The 20,857-nt window shown below is 49.7% G+C and overlaps 1 protein-coding gene across 1 annotated transcript in view; it reads left to right on the forward strand.

Moving 5' to 3' along the window:
• LAMA3 (laminin subunit alpha 3) overlaps nucleotides 1–20,857 on the forward strand; it is a 1,118,674-nt gene that overhangs the window by 933,482 nt on the left and 164,335 nt on the right. The window contains exon 42 of the mRNA XM_086917979.1: nucleotides 578–808. Within this exon, the coding sequence (XP_086774105.1) occupies nucleotides 578–808 (231 nt within the window). The remainder of the gene's footprint in view (nucleotides 1–577; nucleotides 809–20,857) is intronic.

Here is a 20,857-nt window from a genome sequence, read left to right on the forward strand (position 1 = left end):
CACAAATAACTGCTTTATGTGCAAACGATTTAAAAAATAAATAAATTAGGAACACGTTTAACAGATGGGGCACAATGAAAAAACTGTATCTCGAAATCTGTTAGACAGATATTTACACGCTTGCATGTTTACAGTTTTGTATTTAAAAAATGGGAAAACACAAATCATGGTGGATGATGGTCGGTAGGATGTGAACCAGTGCTTAGTTTGTGCCTGTGGTTTCCGGTGCTCAGCACCAGCACTTAAATGTCAGCACCAGGTCTAGTGACAGCCTGCCACATGGGGGAGTTGTATTTTTTAATTGTGAGGTGAGCACAGCAACCATGTGTATTAAGTCAATATACACTGAAAACGAATAATACGAGCCTCTCATGCCATTATTATGGCTTTGTGTGGCCCGAAATTGTTTGAATTGTCAAATTTATAGGATGTTGATGCTTAGGTGTTAGGTTGGTACTGCCAATGGCAGCGCTGACAGGGTATGGTGGTACAGGCTGCAGTTGCCTTCCAAAAGGACCTGGCACTTAATTATTTACAAACTAAGCACTGAATGTGACGCAATCACTTCATGTTTTAGGGTAATTTCAGACATGCGAGCAGCAATACCCCTGTGTCCAGGGAGGAGATGATGATGGTGCTGTCCAGGCTCGACTCTCTGCACATCCGAGCTCTCTACTTCACAGAGACCCAGAGACTGAGCCTCGCCGAGGTCGGGCTGGAGGAAGCTACCAGTTCTGGTCGCGGAAGTACTGCGTACCATGTGGAGATATGCTCCTGCCCCCTGGAATATCAGGGTGACTCATGCCAGGTATGACTCAGCTGTGTGTTGATGCTCTTCTGAGTGAGGTGCAGTTCTGTTGCTATGTGATATTGTGAACTCTCCTGTTAGGTGCAGCATTCCTTTATCCTGCAACCCCTTTAATGGTTCTTCAAGTCGGTGGTAGATAGCTCAGTGGTGCTCTGGCTGGTTTATGATTAATTGACTATCTTCAAATTACTGGACATGACAAAACAAGGCATTCAATTCTGGTTGATGAAACCCTTACTTGGATTGGTGGAAAAGTAGGTCTGGTTTTAACATGTCAACGCATGTAACCACGGACACTCACAATTATGCTATAAGCATAAATGCTGTTAATGACATTAAAGATTGCCCTATTGGCTTTGAGAGTGTTGTAGAAAAAAGTAGCCAAAAAGAATTGCTTTATCTACAGCATGTATAAAGAATGTAAATAACTGAACAGTGTGATGGTTGAGTGTACATTCAAATGTAAAATAGTCGTTCAGGAATGCCAATGGAAGCACTTGATGGAAGGTGGGATGATACACCATATAGTCAATAGCATGAGGTACTAGAGTAATACTCCTTTGGGTTGAGCCAAAGCCCACTCAAAGCCTAAGGAAGGAGCCAATAATTGGTAAGAAAAGAAGCCTGCTGGAGTTGTGGTTACTATAATCCTCTACACAGCGGCGGCCGGCACAGGTAAATGGGGTGAGGCGGGGGCGGGCGGGGTAGGAGGAGACAACTCAACAGCCGACGGAATAGGTTCAATTAAATAAATAACTAATACCTATTCCGTCATCTTTCGGCTTCCCCACCCTGACATGCCCTGCCTTGCCCTGCCCACCGCGCTTACCTGGGCCGGCCGCCGATGGCTCTACAGGCACTAGACAGAACTGTGTTCTGGGCCCCAATGAATGTATCCCATTTTGTAAAGGCAATCTTACATAAAGTAACTAACTAGTCAAATGTTTTTTGTGGGTTTGTCAGTTCAAGAACAACATTGTGTGTGTTGTAGGTTGGTGTCACCTTCTAATATCATTTTGTTGGGCCAACGAGCGAAAAAACTAACTGCCAACATATTCCTCAGCTGTCTAGTTCTATTCATGAAGGCCAACTCTCACTATTAATAACTTTATCACCAGTGATCAAAATAATTACTACCCTCATATTTGCGCATTACCTCTATATCACCCTTCTAACTGGTCTCCCAAAATGTTTTTATAAAAGTGGAAAACTTGGCAGTAAATTTGTCTCTCTCAAGCATCAGCTCTCATTCTTGCTCCAGTGGCTTTCTGTGCAGGCATTTGAGGCCTTTCTGTGTCGAAAAACTAGATGTTCAGCGTACTTGGCCCTTGAGTTTAAAAGCTTGAAGAGGGAAATGTTTGCTTCCCCAACCCTCAGAATTTGATGTTAAACTTCTGAGTAGGTAAAGGTTGAGTAAGTGATTGCACTATCTGGACTCATGCAAATTTCAGGATATATTGGCTAGCACTACTTATGAACTATAAATGGGTAACTATCAACAGTGGAAGTGTTTTACAATGAAGGGTTAGGACTGACATAACAGACAATAGGAGAGAACGTAGTTTTCTGCGATGTCACTGAAAACTCCAAGGTGAAACCCATCCCTCTTCTTATTCACTACTCATCTACATTTGCATAGGGTTTCTTTCCAATTTAGGAATAATGATCTAAGGGGTCTGCCTGACCTAGACAGGGCTGATTCTTGGATCTTAAATGACTGACCTATAGGTAGGTTGAATCCAAAATTGAATCAGTCTGATCTATTTCAGTGCACCAGTATTTTTCCCATAACCAACGGGTAATGTTGCACCAGTGTCTTGATCGATATAATAGAAATGATTCTTGTCCCCTATACATTGACTAACCCATTATAAGATGGTCACTGCCTTTTTTAACTTGTTCCTCATGGTCACAGCATGGTCACCTACCGTCATAACCTTAGACGCACATGACTTTTGTACCAGTAGTAATATTACTACCAACTGGCCATAAATTCTCTCGCTCGTGACCATCACCTTAAGAACCACATAACAACAGGGAATGCCTATCCCTTGAGACCACAGAGACTTGTTACCGATGGACTGTACATGCATAAGGTAAGCATTGTGTTTCTCCTTCACTCGTATCTGGCACTTGCTCATAATTTGAGCCATTTTAACGTGATGCCTCCTTGATTTCACCTTAAACTACCTTGACTTCAATGTTTTGGACGAACTGATCTTCCCAGTAAGCCTGGAATCCTAGGCTATAACAAGACGGCTTTCGGTAAGCTGCCCTGTGTATGATTATGAGCTTTATGCACTGAAAAGACATTCACCTGTGCCTTATGTGACGGTTTTTACTTCAAGCTTAGAGTTTTCTCTTGTTTTTCCAACAGTTTTATTTTGACCCGGATACAAATGTATTGCTTAATGGTATCCCTTTCCAAAAAAGGCTAGCATGTACGTTTTCTATGACCCCCCCACATGCATGTATATAAACACGCTAGCACTACCATGTCCTATCAAAACTGATCATGTGTGCAGTGTACCACATTTATGCAACATACCCTAACACCATTTACATTTACGCACTATAGTATATGCTTTCTATAAGTGTAAACTGTATAATATTTTGAGGAATACTAAGCTTACAATATATTTTTATTTTTTCTTAATGTTTCTTTCTCTATGCAATCTCAATGTGTTGTATTTCTCTCATCTTGTAATGTCACTAAGTACCCGGAAATGTATTTACAATGTATCATTTTATTTGCAATGTATCATTATATTATGATTTTGTTTCTCTTACTCTTTTTCTGTTTCTTTCTTTCTACAATATGTATGTATTATGTTTGCTTAAAGGATACATTCTGATTTTTTGTTTTTTAAAATATTGATTTTTGTATATCAATACAACATTTTACCTTGAAAAAAAATGTATAGCAGCCTTTCAGGTGGTGAAACGTGTTGGCCAGTTACAGCCCACATATTTTTGTATTATTTTAATGATGTTTGAGGAGCACTTAGAGTTTGCAAAATATTAAACACAATACACCCCAATATCAAGATATTATATTTTTCTATGGTGAATAACCCATTTGGATCTTTTTGATTCATATACTTCATATGACTAACCAATACTTTTGGTCAATATAATTTTATAGAGCCTGACTGACAAAGGTAAACTTACACTTTTGTGAACGTTGACTATATTTTTGATACAAACTACGAGTTAATAGTAAGTGTAGACTGCTGAGAGTCCGCAGTCAGACCGGAGAACTCGGCGCATAAAAAGATAGGCTTAGCCACAACCCCTGCCAAACTTTTCAGAGAGCCACTGTCTTCCACAGTTCAATATAGATATATGGGTGTTTACAAGGAAAGTCACCTCTTACCATTGCTGATGTCAGAGAAGTGAACTGTTGTCACTACTGTGACATTACAGTGGTGAACTCCAATCCACTATTCACACTGAATGCTTAATATGGAAGCTTTACAGAACTGCAAATGGACATCTGTTAATAACCGGAAGGGTTTGCACCCTGCGGTTTTAGTGACTTCAGCCATTCAGAGAAGAGCTCTAGCTGTCTATTATGTCTCTCAGAACCCAGAGATAAGATACATCACTATTACCGACAACTACCCTTCTATAAATCTATACTTTACACTGGCATTCAAATCACCCACTTTTTAGGTCTCAGCTGGGCATGGGCAGCGAAGCTGCCACGCCTCTCCGAGAGATCTTGTAAATAAAAGATTTCTAAAAGGGTCTGTAAGCCCCGCCCCTCCTTTTTATTGGGTAGTGTCAGCGTTTAGGGTAAACGGTGGCTTCCCATTGAAAAGGAGGATTTTCAGTTGCCGCCCTGTCCGCTTTTTAGTTAGCCCCTATGAACACCAAGGCCTGTTTTCCGGCTTGTCGTGACTTTTCATATCTGCTTGTTTATTTAACAAGCAGATAAGAAAATTCTTGCGGGCACGGAGAGCGGAGGCGCAGGGGGCACGGGGAGTGCAGCTCTCCCCCACCCACCCTGGCAGGGCTCTCCCTCCCAGCATCTGCCGGCAGACGCTGTCGCAGGGGAGAGTATCTCCCCCGCCCTCCCACCTTCAGCCTCTTCAATTAACGCTCATCCATGTTACTTAAGCTCACAGTTCCGTTACATTCTAACGTTTCTGGCAGAACCCTAGAAGCATTTAACCACTTCACAGTCCACGGCTTACTTTCCCAAGTGTGTAAGCAAAAGCGCATGCCCAAATTATGGTTAGTGTCCTTTTCACATTGGGATTGGAGTGTGTGAAGTTGCCATTTTTGTTTGCCGTTCCCCGACTTGTGTGTAACTCTACAGGCCCATGTGGAAACTCTGCAGGGGTTTGTGCAGTTTCGAAAATGCAGTATCTATGACATGGTGCTCTTCGGCATTGGGAAATCTTTGCCAAGTGGGTGGCGGGATTATGTTTGCAGGCCACTGTGTACGTGTGACTGTAATGCTTGGAGTCTGTGGTGTGTGCGTGTGACTGTAATGCTTGGAGTCTGTGGTGTGTGCTTGTGTCTGTAAAGCTTGGAAGCGGTGGTGTGTGTGTGTGTGACTGTAATGCTTGGAGTCTGTGGTGTGTGCGTGTGACTGTAATGCTTGGAGTCTGTGGTGTGTGCGTGTGACTGTAATGCTTGGAGTCTGTGGTGTGTGCGTGTGTCTGTAATGCTTGGAAGCGGTGGTGTGTGCGTGTGACTGTAATGCTTGGAGTCTGTGGTGTGTGTGTGTGACTGTAATGCTTGCAAGCTGTGGTGTGTGCGTGTGGCTGTAATGCTTGGAGGCTGTGGTGTGTGCGTGTGGCTGTAATGCTTGCACAAAGTTATGGTAATGGCACAATTTTGTGTGTTTGTGCTCCTACATCGGCACCACGTGAAACCTGTCCCTGAAACCTGTCCCTGACTTGTGTGTTGGGTGTGATTGTTAAAGGGGAGGATGCCGCCTCCGGTGCCGGCTGACGGGGGTGAATGTGCCCAAACCGGGGTGGAGGCGTGTGGGTGGGCCTCGGCTGTCCTCCTTTGCCCCTCTGTCTGAGGTGAGTGCTTTGAAGCTGTTTGAATGAAAGCAGGACGTTGTGCCCCTGCCTAATGTGCGAGTCAAGGGGCTTTGCGTATCGCACAATTTCTGCGAGTAATGACATCCTAGTGTTTACTGTTCATGGGGAGACTTGCGTGTATACATTGTGCTGTTGTCTCGTGCACAAAGTGTGGTCTTTGTTTGTGGCTTGCAGACCAGGCCTGGTTATGCGCTGCGTACTGGCCGGGACACTAGACAGCATTTCAATATCTGTGTAAAGCGTCTTATTTGGAAATCGTTGCACAATCTGTAGTGCGATGTATTGATGTGAGGGGTCTGTGTGCACTTTGTCTCATGCCGGCAGTGTGTTACGCGCCATGGGTTGCACACTCCAGACCAACCTGCTGCTGCAGGGCCCTGCCGTCACTTCCTATTTCACAGTTGCACCCAGCAGCACTTGTGAGGGTGACTCGGCCACTAGGGGTTGTGTTTGTGCTCTGTGTGTGTCCAGTCACCTTGTACCGCTTCCCGTTCAGTTGTGCTGTAACTTTTGTAACATTTGAAGAGCTTTTGCCAATAATGTTATTTTGACATTCGAAGGGGGTGAGGGCACTGATAGCAGGGCCTGAAAGGTGACCCAATGCCTGATAGGGAGGTTGAAGGGGCGGTCAGGAGGATTGGGGAAGTCACTGACTGCCACAGGGAGGTAGTGGAGACAGCCCAGCCTGAGAAGTACAGGGAGGAGGGTACTGACCCCTCTGCGGGAGCGGGGGAGGGTACTGACCACTCTACCGTAGAGGGAAGGAGCACCGACAGTGTGGAGATAGTCCAGTCCGGGCGGGGGGCTAAGCCCAGACTGTGACATAGTGCCAACATCAGCCTATACCCCAGCCCTCCCACAACAATTAACTGAATAACAGAAACAATCCAATTGTTTGGTGGAGAAAGTTGCTGCACGTTTATTTGCATAACAATATGCCAACATGTTGGGTTATCTTACGGGCGATCCAGGGGCAAACAGCCTCTCACCACCTGCCCACCTGATGAGTTATAAAACCCCAGTGGTATGAACCGCAGGGTGTTGTCACTTTGAGGGAAGGGCTAGCCCCACCCACCGGCGGACCTCCAGTCCACCCCTTACTCACGCCCCTCCACGCTATGGGGGCCGGAGAGTTGCAGGCAACCCCCGGTTGCTTAGGTCCACAACTGCCCCTAGGACTAACGGGGCGCCGTCGCTCCTCCAGGATCCCACGCGAGGACCTCCCTGGGGGATGATTGGCTTTAGCACCCTTACTGTGCTCCTGTAGAGGGTACCCTTCTGTACCTTACAGCCTTTGGATCGCCCTGTAACCCCGCCATGGCTCTGGGTGTGGCCCTCGCCGCTCCAGGGCCCCCCACCTTATACTAACCTTTCACTTGCAACCTGCTGCTAACAATGCTTCGCCTAAGTCTAGCAGAAATAGGTCCATCCCCACTTTGGATAGGTGTATCCCATCGTCTTCAAAGCACCCCGTGCATTTCGCATGCAGCAATCCATGCCTGACAAAACCAAAACCTCTTTGCTCTGTGAATTTGCGCATCGCGCTGTTCACCCGCCTGCGCAAGGTCTCCATGGCATCCCCTGACCGTGCGCCCCGCCAAAAAAGCCTTGGCGTAATTTCCTACCACCATAGTTCACAGGACCCCAGCATGTTAGTCAATTCACACAAAGTGCCCCTCATCCCCTGAAGCAGGTCCCTACGCCCTAGGGGAACCAAATCATCACCTCCTAGGTGTATTACCATTAGGTCAGGTGGTGAGTCCCCCCCGCCCAGTCTCTGAAGAATTTTCCGCTTCAAGCTATTCCAACGCATGTCGGGTGTCCCCAGCCAAATTATCCTCGTTGCCGTGAACCCGTGTTTCCATTTTCTGATATCAGCCCACTGAGATCACTCAGGTTTCCAGAATGTCCCATCACCCAGACCGTTTTACCTGTTAAATCAAGATGCAGAAGTTTGACAAACTGTTTATTAACCCCTTTGCTGCAGCGGCTATTCTGCCGCAGCGCTAAGGGGGCAGGGGGGCTGTGCGGCGCGCCCATGCTGGTGACGGAACCGCTCTGTCACCAGCCGCGGTCGCGCTGTGCTCATGACTGAGCGGTGCCGTCACGGCCCCGCCCGCTCAATGGAACGCTCAGCGCAGGCGCGAAATCCGCGCCGCGCGAGCGGGCCGTGACGGAACCGCTCCGTCATCAGCACAGCACGACCGCGGCTGATGATGGAGTGCTTCCGTCACCAGCAGGGGAGGGGTTAATATCAACAAAAACTCAATTCTTCAACCACATCAATATCACAATTACACCGACTCTTAAGTCGCACAATAATTAGCACATTAAGCTCCTGGACCATTGTTTAATCATAATTCTTACAAACATATATTTCCTGTAACAATTTGACTCCCAACGCCCCACTTGTTTGATCCACTGGCAACCCCCCCTGGAAGGCCGTGGTTGTTGCCCCTATTCTAAATGAGTGGCTGCAAAAACGCTTGCCCTGGACCTTATTGCCTGAGAGTTCTAAACACACATCCATTATGCACTGTACTTGATATTTGGTCAAGGGGGTACCATCTGTGTATATCAGGAGGTAACCCTTGCTAGAGGGGCGCAGCGCCAGGTAACTCGTGACGAGGCGCACTGGACAATACTTGGCGATGTCCAGTTTGTTCAACACTATCACTTTCCCTGCCCCTGCCTGGTCCGTTTTCGATCTCCGCAGCCTTAATGTCAGGACCTCTTCTGTCAGTACTGCATCCTGTCTGGACAAGGCTACCCCTGAAGAGTCCTGTTTAGATTTCGCTACCAGCTACCCCATTCGAAAAGCTCTGAAGAAAGCCAACCCAAAAGTTGCAGAGAAAAGAGCTGCTTCAAAAACTGAGTTAGTGGCCCTGTCCACCCAATCTAGCATCCCCTGCAGAGTTACAAAGTCTATGGCTGACCTGGAGTCGGGTGCTCGCGGCTCGCTCCTGGCCCAACCCTTCAGTGCCGACCTTATTAAGAAGGATTTGGTAGGATCTAACTGCCCCCTCAACCTAGCGTGGTGGCTGATTACTGACAAGTGTCCTGCTATCCACGGTTGTGACTTCCCCTGGTCTTTGGCCCACATTATGAAGTCCTGAGTCCTGTTCTCCAGGGAAAGCCTCACTTGTTCCCAAGCACGGGTTACTGCGCAGAACTTCTCCACAACCGCCCGGTACCGCTTGATCGTCCGAGGTGCCAAAGACAGCTCACCCAGCTCCATCAAATGCCTTTCAGATTCAATAGGAACCACAGATGTGGTGAAAATGGGGTCATCACCTCCCTCGCTCGCGGCCACGCCTCCTGAAACCTGTGCCACTGAAAGCGAGAAAGAGCGTCAGCTGCTGTGTTTTGTACCCCTTGAATATGCCGCGCTCTACACTCAACGTTGTTCACCAAGCATACCCTCACCAGCTCCCTGAGTAAGCACAAGACTAGCAGGCAGGACGCTGAATGTGAATTGATGGCTTGCACCACCGCCAGATTGTCTGACCAGAACAAGACTCTACGTGCCGCCAGCGCCGCTGGCCACAGGTGGAAAGCCACTACTATCGGGAAGAGTTCCAGGACCGTAATGTTCGCTGTGATCTTCTTCTTACGCCACACATTGGGCCATCCCTGCACGCACCACTCCGTGTCCAAGATGACCCTGAAGCCTTCCCTCCCTGACGCCTCTGTGCGAGTTCTGGAGATCCTGCCCAAGGCGCCCTCCAAACCACTGAACCATTAAAGTCTTCCAAGAAGCTTGCCCACATTCTTAAGTCCTCCTTCATCCCTCTACTGAGTCTGACTAGGTGGTATCTCCTGGTGACCTTACCTTCGCTGTAGCCCTGGCAATTCTGCATGCAAAGACCCTCCCTGCAGGCATTATTCTGGCGGCGAAGTTGAATTTGCCCAGCAAGCCTTGCAAGAAACCTAGTGTCACCTTCTCCTGAGCTAAGGCTGCCTGGATGTGCTGCGCAAGGTCCCGAACCTTGTCCACGGGTAACCTGGATTCACCTGCCACCGTATCAATTTCAATACTTTAAAAAGTCAACTATTGCGCCGGACCCACAGTCTTGCCAGGCGCCAGAGGGACCCCTAGGTGCGCAGCCAGTAACTCAAAATCCCGCAGGGCCTCGCTACACTCTTGTGACCCACCACTCCCGATGAAAAGGAAATCGTCCAGGTAGTGAGACACCCCTCTGACCCCATTGCTTGACTGAAGAGCCCATTGAAGGAAGCTGCTGAAAGCCTCAAAGTACGCGCAAGACACCGTACAACCCATGGGCATGCATCGGTCGTAAAAGTACTGGCCCTCTAGCTTGAAACCTAGCAGGTGTTGGATGCTCGGATGCACTGGTAGTAACCGGAATGCCGACTTAATGTCCGCCTTGGCTAACCAGGCCCCCCTTCCTGCCCTCCTGTCTAGATCCAAAACCACGTCCAGAGTACAATATGTGACTGAGCAAGCGCCTTCCTCCAAACCATGGTTGACAGAGGCCCCATCAGGGTGAGAGAGGTTGTGAATTAAGCAGAAAGCCCCAGTCTCTTTCTTGGGTACCACTCCCAGAGGAGACACCACAAAATTGTCCAATGGTGGCCTTGAAAACGGGCCCGCCACTCTCCCCAGTAACCTCTCCTTCTCCAATTTGGCCCTGACCACATCCAGTTGAGCCTTGACTGACCTAAGATTGTCCGCCTCCCTGGGCCCCTCAGTTCCCACGTAAAGTATTTTGAAACCCTCACTAAACCCCTCCAGTGGCAACTGACAGTCAAGCATGAGTGGGTACTTTCTCAAGAGAGGCAACAGGTTTGACATGACCACTGGCGAAGGGCCCTTCACTGCACCCTCACTAACGTCAAGCTTACCTGTGGAGGGGACTAACGTGGGGGAGCCTGGTGCTGTGAAATGACCGGTGCCTAGCTAAATCTGGGTGGGGGAGGGGTGGGAGAGGGGGGGACCCCAGACGCCCTTACTAATTTCCTGCATCCTGTTTACGTTTGGGGGTGCCCCCTTGATGAGAGTGGCAAGAAGCTGCTGGGTGGGGGCCTCCACATCTGTTGCAAGCGTGCGCAAATTTGCATGTCTTGCCCCAAGAACAAGCCCCTGAGTTGAACAAATGACAGGTCCCCGGGAGCGACCTTCTCAACCCCTCTCTGTTACTCCCTCTCCCTCTGAACCCCACCCCCCGAAAGGGCTGCTTGTTCCCCCAAGTCTCATAGTGAAAGGCACCACTGCTGACATCCTTGTTCCCCTGACCCTTGCTCTGTGCCACTGCGCCTTGCACCGTGCGAGAACCCATGTGATCCAGCCATAACTGCACTTCCTTCTGGTCCCACCTCATTTCTGGACACAAAGACATCCTCTTCCTAAACTCCCGGTCATAACTCAACCAACCCTGTCCGCCCCATTTCATGGCCTCATTGCGAATGAGAGTGCCGTATTGGATGAGGGCCTGCGCCTGCTTGGGATGCTTCTCTAGTATGACCGCTGACAGGATGGCAAAAGCATCAAACCAGTTATCAATAGATTTTTCCGGCCACTGCTGGTACTTCATTTTCTTGTCTTCCTCTTTAGCCCCGGCATTCCTTACATCCACCCCATCCTGCCCCAGTAAGAGCAGAGTAAAGATGTCTATCAGCTCTCGCCTCCATATAACCTCCTTGGCCACTAAAGGTACCTGCCAGGCCAAGGAGCAGTGACCAGATAACGGGGGTGCAGCGGCGACCGACTGCACCGGCGCGGGGGCGCTAACTGCGCTGCAGAGGAAACTACACTGGGTGTGCCGCTCGCGGCCAGAGGAATTTGCATGGCCCCACTGCGGGAAAACAGACGTACCGGTGGACGGGACAGAGCTGGCTAACACTGCAGCTGCAGTGTGCAGAGCTTCCTGAGTGCTGCTAGCTGTGGGAGGAAAAACGGGTGCCACAAGGAGGGGGACTCCCTAGCTCCCTCCGTGGGCCTACTATGCAAAGGTGTGTCCGTGACCATCAAAGGAACACCCAGGCTTAGGGGGGTCGGAGCCCCCAGCGGAGTCAGCTGCACCTTCACCTGGTTCACCCACACTGATGCCGCCGCCCTAGCCCCTCCCTCTCCCACAGCTGGGACACTGAACGGCTGTTGCCGGAGAAAGGGTAACCCGTCCCCCTCTTAGCCCTGCCATGAAGTCTTTCAAAGTGTCCAAGAGCTTACCCAGATCTTCACGTGCAGCGTATGCCGCCGCGATCTGGAGAGTGTCTTGGGGGGCCACTGGGGCCAAGGGCTGAGGGGTGACCGGCAGGGGCACCGCCTGCTTCTGCACGTGCAAAGCCCTAGCCTTGGCTGGCAGCAGGTCTGGCGGGAATTCTTTGGACGTGGGCTTGTGGGCCTGCTTCGATGCCCTCAAAGGACCGGCCTCCTGGTTAAGGTCAAGGTCCGGTGGGGGTGGCTCACTGATGACGCCCGAGTCCTCAGATTGGGCGTCCTTCAAGATCCTTGTGGCCCAAGACAGACCCCTTCCTTTGGCCATACGAATAAACGCCGCCCACTGTGCCTCCTGCGTAGCATGCGGGAATGAATCGTCCACCTGTGACGTCTGCGTAAAAAGAGATGGGGAGCCCTGGCTCTCCATGGCGTATCGTCGGGCTTGCGTCCCTCAATCTACGGGGATAAAGTCAGTGTCAGACATATCCTTAACACTCCACTAGCTAGGCCAGACCTACTGCCGACACTGCTGAGCCCGTGTCCCTCAAACCCAGGACTTACTTACTCAAGAGTAGGTGGCTAAGCATATGCGTGTTCCGGGCCTGAAAAGGAATCCCCAGCGCGACAATTCTGTATGTAAGATGAAAAGAAAGGTTAGCAGCGCCCCCTCGCATCCTGAAAACTACGGTGCTTGTTGGAACCCCTCAATGCACCTTCCCCACCCGTGACCATGACCTGCCCCTACACGCAGAGTGTCAGACCATACCTGCTCCTGACCAACTTCAAAGTCGTCTGCGTCATTACATTTCTGGCCAACAGACAATCTGAAATAGAAAACACAGGTTAGCTTCATCCCACACCTGTTTGCCAGTAACTCTGGCACACTGACCCCAGTGTACCACCCCCTTTTTACCCAACGTTCTCTCCCGTGGCCTTCCAATGGGCCCCGGCCACCTCTTCCGCATGGTTCCTGTATGTACATAGAACAAAACGTCAGTTGCCCTAACCCCTAAACTCCAGGCTGCACCTGCTCCCGCCCTACAATTGTCAGGAAGCAAACAAAATAAATGTTTAAGTCCTACACATTTAACAACAGGACTCTGCATATAAATGTCTCCTATGCCGTTACTGGTCCATAATTGACTTGCCGCAAATACAATATGCTACGGTCAACATACTCCCATGTATGCACAGGGAAAAGGGTTCTTCAGCGAAACCAGAATGATATTGATCGAAGCAATTACAGAATACATATTGCAAATTAAGACTTTATACATAAAGCGAAAACTGTGCACTGATAAAGTTAACTTTATTAAATCATTAAAAAGTTGTTTTCATTTCCGGTTTGACATATTCAACTGGGTGCATTTATTTCCCTAATAAAAATAAATTACACGTAAAAATAAAAACTCTGTACTTAATGGGATTCGAAGTTTGAATTCCACGTTGCACGCAGAACAGCTCTGCTGACATCAAACTCACTAAGCTATCTCACAAGCACCTGTACAACTCACGAAGCCCGCGGGCACCCCATCGCCCGACCCGCCTGGAGGGGAACGCCGAGTGCACGACAAGGCCTCTGCCCGCCCCAGCCCCCCTCCGCAAACGCGCTGCCTCGCCGGGTCTCCCGGCGAAGCTCCCAAGGAGCCTGGCGCCTAGGCCTTCCTACCGCACACCACGTTCCCCGGGGAACCAGCGTGGCCAAAGCCCCAGTGAGGCAGAGGGGATGGGCCCCACAGAGTAACCAGAAGTTAAGACACGCCAGAATTCTGCAAAATTAACGCTCCTCTGCGCGGGAAATAGCATGGCCTACCCGGGAGAGCCCCAGAGAGGGAGCAAGCGTGGCCGAGAGAGAGGAACAACAGCAAAAAGTAATTAGGAGCTAAACAGTCCCCCCAACGCATGCCACCAACCTTAACACCACCACCCCAAACCCCATGCAGGCCGGGGCCGCAAGGCCGCAAACACCCCCCGCAACATCGCAAGCCGGAGGAACAACACGGGAGGAAACGCCCCAAGCCTAGACCAACCCCCAGGCCCCTGAAACCCCGCCGGCCGTCACCGCACAACGAAGCCCCGACAGCGCCGAATCCCCCCTCCCCAGGCATCCTACCCCCACACCCAGGACCCAAGCAATGCAAGCGCGCCCCCGCTGCCCAACACCACTAACTCCTACCCCCGGCACACCGGAAGACAGGGCCTCCAACCTCCCCCCATACCCGCAACACGCAACCGGGCCCACCACTGCCAACCCCCGCACAACCCGCAAGGCACCAGCCGTAACCCCACAACCCTCCCCGGCCCGCCAAGCAACCAAAACACAGAGCAAAAGGAGCCCGCCAAGAACAACACCACCAAGGGACGGGACCCTACCACCCCCTACCGGGAACCTGCCCAGAAACCCGGGACCGAAGCATGAATACCGCCCAGCCCAGGGGGGGCCCAGGCGGCAGGGAGGGGCGGACGGCCCGGGGGAAAGGGAGACTCACCTTGGCAAGAAGCAGAAAACAGCGATCGGGCAGCTCGGCTCGGCAGGAGGAGGGGGACTGTCCTCGTCGACGACCAGGACCAAAGAGGGCACTTGGTGGGCGGCAACGGTACAAATACCTCTACCCCCCCCCCCCCCACTCCCCTCCTCCCTCACCGAAAGTGGCGTCACCAGGGGACCCTCACAAGTCCCCGACACTAGACCGCTAACTGGGGTCTCTGCCATCGTGTGGCACTAAGGATGGCCGCCCTCTTAGGGTGCACCCTTCGGGTGCCCGGGGCAACCCGGCAGTGGGAGTGCTGTCTCTTGCGGATGGAGGGACACCCGAGGCAGTGGGGCGGCTGAACCTGGGAAGGAGTGCTCACCCTCAAGCCTGAGGAGGAGTGAAGCAGTCCAGCCTGGAAGGGACCGCCCACATCCAGGCAGGCCGCGTAGAGACCTGAGCTTTGGAATGAGTGCTGAGGCAAAGTGGGAGCTGGGCCCAAAGGAGAGCTGTCGGACCGGGGCGGGGAGCTGAGCTGTCAGACCGGCGCAAAGAGGGAGGGCAGGGGGGCTGTGAGGGAGGTCGCTGGAGAGGAGGGATGGAGGGAGGGAGGGAAAGACTGTCAGCAGCCTCCTGGAAGGGAGGTGGCTGCTCCCCACGTGCCTCCCGGCACCGGAGACACCCAGAACCCTCACCAGATGATGAGGGAGGGGGTCTAGATGGTTGGAGCTACCGGAGATGCGGGGCCTCGGCACTCCCTCTGGGCCCACGGGCCCTGGACACTGACATGCTGGTGCTAGTGTGTACCCGGGCCCATGCCCTCCTGCACTGAGGCAGGCGCCCTGGTGAGTCTGGGGGCACCTAAGCCACCACTGCAAATGATGCATGGAGAATAATTCTGGACACTTGTAGTGCATGACGTCATCACAGGCGTCCTCTGCACGCCTTCAGTTTACCTTCCCGTCGGCTCCACGGAGCCAGCTTGTTTATTCCTCCCGGTACAAAAGGGGGTGGTGATGAACGGAGCATCTGAATCAATCAAACACTCAACGCTCACTTTGCCACTGGATTCAAGCAAGCAGGGCTGAGGATGGCTGGAATGGCAGAAACCGGTCCTCGGAAGCTTGTTTCCGGTCGAGGGAAGACATGGCTTGGCAGTTCGGGCTGGACTGTTCCCATGAGGCACAGGGTCAGACTGATTTGCATATAGCCATGTCTGAACTGGGGTGGCAGAGTGGGCTAAAGAACGGTGATGGATTAAACCCAGATCTTTTGACTGGGTGTGAGTGTTTGATTGATTCAGATGCTCCGTCCATCACCACCCCCTTTTGTACCGCTGTTTATTCCTCCCAGCACCGGCGAGAACCTGTTGACTGGCAGTAATTCAGTCTCGAGTTTGCCACAAACACAATGAATTTTCTATCACTGCTCAGTAATAAACCAAGGCAATAGCCGGGGACAGCAACGCACTAAAACTAACCATTCATCACTGTGTAGGTGTCATTTTAAAACACAAAGCACACAGAACTGCTGACATATGATTTTTAAGTTATTTCTTTATTTGTCTCCCTCTCTGAATGTCCCACACTGAATGGGTAACTTACCATGTGAAGCCTGACTCCCTCCCAAGCATTGGAATCGCCCAGATTTAATGATATGCTGTTTTGTACTACTCAAGACATGCGTTTGAAAGTGCTATCAAACTTCATGGCGGGCTGTCTGGAAGAATTCATGGTTGGTCCAGGGCTTAGAAAAACACAGAGATGACAGAGCTCAGGAATTTGGGTTGCGAAAAACGTGAAACAGGGCGACATAAACTCTGTCAGCGTGCCTTGCAGCGTACTGTGCACACGTAGTTAAACTGTATTACAGAACGATTAAGCAAATGACATGTCTATAGAGAGTACAGTTCTCTTTGTATGCAGTGTAATCTCGTGCGGGGTATTACGGCGCTTAACTTGTATTAATGGAGAAGGACACAAACAAATGAAGAAAACATGCCATATTGTACAGCTACTAGAGAGAATTCTAGTTACAAATGCAAGTTAAACAAGCATTGGAAATGCAACAGGTCTCACATTTTTTTGCTGGAGTACAGATGCTTAGCAGACGCTTCTGCGGTCTGACAGAAATTCCACAGCTCTAGCGGGTGCCACAGTTCCACCATCCTTCATTGTCAGCTCTGTCTGTCTACTCTCTGCTTATGGAGCCACATCGTCCTCATCCGATGCCAGACTAGGAGATACTCCTGTGCTTCGAATTCACCATTCAGCGATTATGTGGAGTTTTGTTACCATCAGCAAATAAATAACACAGGTGTTTGAACATATGCAAGCCTTGTCGTTCTTACGCGTTTGGCTTTGGGCAGCAGCTGGACTGTGATGCCATCAAAAGCCCAGGCACTCTGAGACAGCAACTCAGGCTAGAAACTAAGATCACTGCACTGTCAATGTGAACACAAATGAGCCTCTTTATCCAAAAAGTATGCTCCTGAAAAACAAGTTGTTTGCATGGACGAGTGTATGAGAGGTGCTGGAGCACACTAATAATAATAATAATAATACTGATGCTTGTAAAGCGCGAACAGCTACCTCACAAGGAGGTGTCCCGGCGCTAGTAGAGAGCTTACAGCTTAAGACAGAAGCTATGACAAATGTCTAGGTTTTTTGCATGAAAAGCCAGGTCTTCAGGAGTTTCTTAAAACTTGCTTCTGTCAAGGTGGATTGAATGGCCAGAGGCAGGGCGTTACACAGTTTCGCTGTACCGGCAGAAAAGGATCTACCCCCAAGTCTGGCCTTCCTAACTCTTGGTATAGTTAGCTGAAGCAGGGAGTTGGAGCGTAAATGTCTGTCCTGATGGTAGCGGGTGAGTCTAAGTTTTAAATAGTTAGGGCAGGTACCTTTTAATGCTCTAAACGCCAGGGTAAGAACTTTAAATTTAATTCTGCTCGCCACTGGAAGCCAGTGCAGTTCGCGAAGGTGCGGAGAGACATGATGTTTAAATGGAATCAGTTTTATAAGTCTCGCAGCCGCATTCTGCACGATCTGCAGGCGCTGCACCAGATACTTGGGGAGACCAAGGTAGAGGCCGTTCGAGTAGTCCAGTCTTGAGGTAACTGTTGCGTGGACTACCGTTTTACGGCACTCAGGAGGTAGGAGAGATAGAAATTTGCGAAGGTTCCTAAGTTTGTGAAGGCAACCTGTGGAGACCTGCTGAACATGCGAGGAGAAAGAGAGATTCTCGTCCCATCTTACTCCCAAGTTCTTCGCATTAGATCCAGGGGCTGGAGCTGGTCCCATTTCCGGGGGCCACCATAAGTCTGGAGTAGGACGCGTATTTTTTCCAAAGAATAGCACTTTCGTTTTGGATGCATTCAGCTTAAGTTTATTAGTGTTCATCCAATTGGCTATGTCTTTAAGGCAGCCCTTAATTTTACTGAAAGCAATCTCAGATACTTCAACAAAGGGGAACACCAATTGAGTATCATCGGCATATGAGATTGCCTTGACCCCCCATTTGGCGATCAAGGTAAAAAGTGGGGCTAAGTAAATATTAAAAAGTAACGGGCTGAGTGCAGACCCCTGGGGGACCCCACACCAGAGCCGTTTTGGTTTGGAGGAGAAAGTGCCCAATGCAACTTTCTGGGAGCGATCTGTTAAGTAGGATTGAAGCCAGTTCAGTGCTCTATCCTCCAGACCTGTATCTCTTAACCTTAACAGCAATCTTCCATGGTCTACTGAATCAAAAGCGGCCGATAGATCCAGGAGCACCAGCATAGCTGACGCCCCTTCGTCTAAAGACCATCTAATTGACTCAGCAACCTCAATAAGGGCCGTCTCGGTGCTGAAACCAGTTCTGAAACCCGATTGTGTTTCATGAAGGATACCGTTATTCTCTATGAAACTGTTCAATTGGCGTTGAATCAGTTTCTCGAGCATTTTTCCGGGGGCTGCTAGCAGGGAAATGGGGCGTAGGTTGGTCAAGTCGTCTGGGGCACCATTTGGCTTTTTTTTTAGAGGGAGGAGGGTGGCATGTTTCCAGCAGTCAGGGAACGTACCAGTTTCAATGGATGTGTTCCAGATATGGAGGAGAGGTGTAGCAATAGCTGACGACATCACTTTCCAGAGTTTTGGTGGGCAAGGGTCGTCTGGGCCTCCCGATTTGCATTTGCTTAGCTCACTCATGGCCTCATCACGGGAGATGTGATGGAATTGGGTTAGAAGGGAAGGGGGCGAGTCTTTTATATTGAAGTCCTCCATTACAGTGGGCGTGGGGTTTGAAAAGGTCTCATAGACCTGGATAATTTTTTTATCAAAAAAGTCCGAGATATCTTCGCAGAGTCTCTCTGATGGAATTATCTCAGTGTCAATGGCTCTTGGTTTAAAAAAGGATTGAACAATCTTAAAGACTTCTTTACTAGATTGCTCAGCTTGTTGAATGGAGGTTGCAAAGAATAATTTTTTGGCTTTTTTTATAGATTGGTGTAAACGTCGGAGGGCTTTTTTGTAGCAGTTTTTTGCTGCTTCACAATAATTTGCCCTCCAGAGGCGCTCCAACTTTTTGCAATTTCTTTTTTTCTCCATCAACTCTACGGAAAACCAAGGAGCGGTAGGGGATTCTCTGCGAGATGTGGCAGTTTTAGCAGGAGCGATAGATTCCACAGTGTTGCCTATCCAGCGGTTTAGCAGCACTGCATCGGAGTTCACATCCGATGTCAGTGTGGGGAGGGCCACTGCAAGAGCCGGACATATGGTGTCAGCAGATAATATATCCCAGTTTCTACATATGTAGGAACGTTTGCCTGTTTTCTGGGAATGGGGAGGAAGGGAAATAAAAAAAGATATTAAATAATGGTCCGTCCAGACCAGGGGTAGGGGAGGAAGGGCGGTAGAATCCAACACGTTGGAGAAAATTAGGTCCAGTATATGGCCGGCACGGTGCGTGGGTCCTGAAACAATTTGGGTTAGGTTGGCGGCTTGTAGCGTAGAGAGAAGTTGAATAGTCTGGGGGCAATCAGGCCTATCAGCGTGAACATTGAAGTCACCGAGGACCATATAGTGAGGGTGAGCTAGGGAGCTTTGGGTTATTAAGTCCCAAAGTTCACTGGTGCGTGTCGAGGGGCAGTCCGGAGGTCTATATATGGGCGCCGGCTCTGGATGGTGTGATCTCCTTTAATCGGACAGCTGCCCAAGTCAACTGGGCAGCTGTCCTATTAAATTAAATGGCCCGTGGGACCCTTTTTAGGCAAGGAAGTGTAACATGTAGTAGAGCCCTCAACTAGAGTTGTGCGTTTGTGTTGATTTTTAAAACATAAATAAAAGGCATTTCCATTTACAATGCTAATAGCTTAAACGCTTGTTTTAACAGGTTTTCCAATCGTGCTTGTACACTTGTATTACGTCACAATAGTAAAAAACAAAAAAAAAGATTTCATTTCTGGGATTTAATTGTTCTCTGTACAAATTCTACTCACTGCCTTACTGGCAGCAGCTGCATAGAATCAGTTCAGTGCTTGAAAAGTAAAAAGACTTGTACGTTGGCTACTGTTGTATTAATTGCTAGTCAGCACACACCAAGCTCTCTTGAATAAAAAAAAATCTTCTTCAGCACAACATGTGGGCCCTCCTTACTGCCACCTCCTTGCCCTTAGGGGCTTTATGAAAGTTTACCTTCCTGTCCACGGGTGAGCTCCATTAAAGCATCTACTTGGCCGTCCTCCATGTGCCACAGACCTACATCAAGGCAGTGTCTAATGTTGCCCTACAATCTTGCACACAACTCTTTCAAAGCTGCATCATGGCCTGCTCAGCAAGAGCCGGACAATCTCCTTCAGAGAAGTATCTTGCAACCCACCCTTCTGCAACCATCCTACCTTCATGAAGGGAGAACTGCTGAAGGCCTCTAGCAAGGTATCAGCTGTGCATGATCAAAGTGCCAGTGCTGTAAATGTCACCAGGGGGGCATATCAGAAGCAGCACAGCAACCCACAGTACACTTCTGAGAAATGGAATGGAATGGAATGACTATCCTCCTCCAAAGCCAACCCTACATTGAGTTACCTTCTGGTTATCCTAGAGAAAGTGAGAGGAGGATTACCACAATCTTTGAGGAAAGAAAAGAGAACATCACAGTCAGGGGGATCACAAGTGGTACAGGGGTACCTCATGAAAGCCCAATTCCCAAGTGGATTAGATCCTCCAGCTCATCTCCTCTCAAGCTGGTGTACATCATCAACTGACCTTGAAATGTAAAACAAAATAAATGCCAGTGTCAAATGTTTTTTCTTAGGAGCCTTCCACCATTGCTGATGATTGCTGATGATTGCTGAGGCAGC

Source organism: Lissotriton vulgaris, chromosome 4_1 (assembly GCF_964263255.1).
Source record: "Lissotriton vulgaris chromosome 4_1, aLisVul1.2, whole genome shotgun sequence".
NCBI lineage: Eukaryota > Metazoa > Chordata > Amphibia > Caudata > Salamandridae > Lissotriton > Lissotriton vulgaris.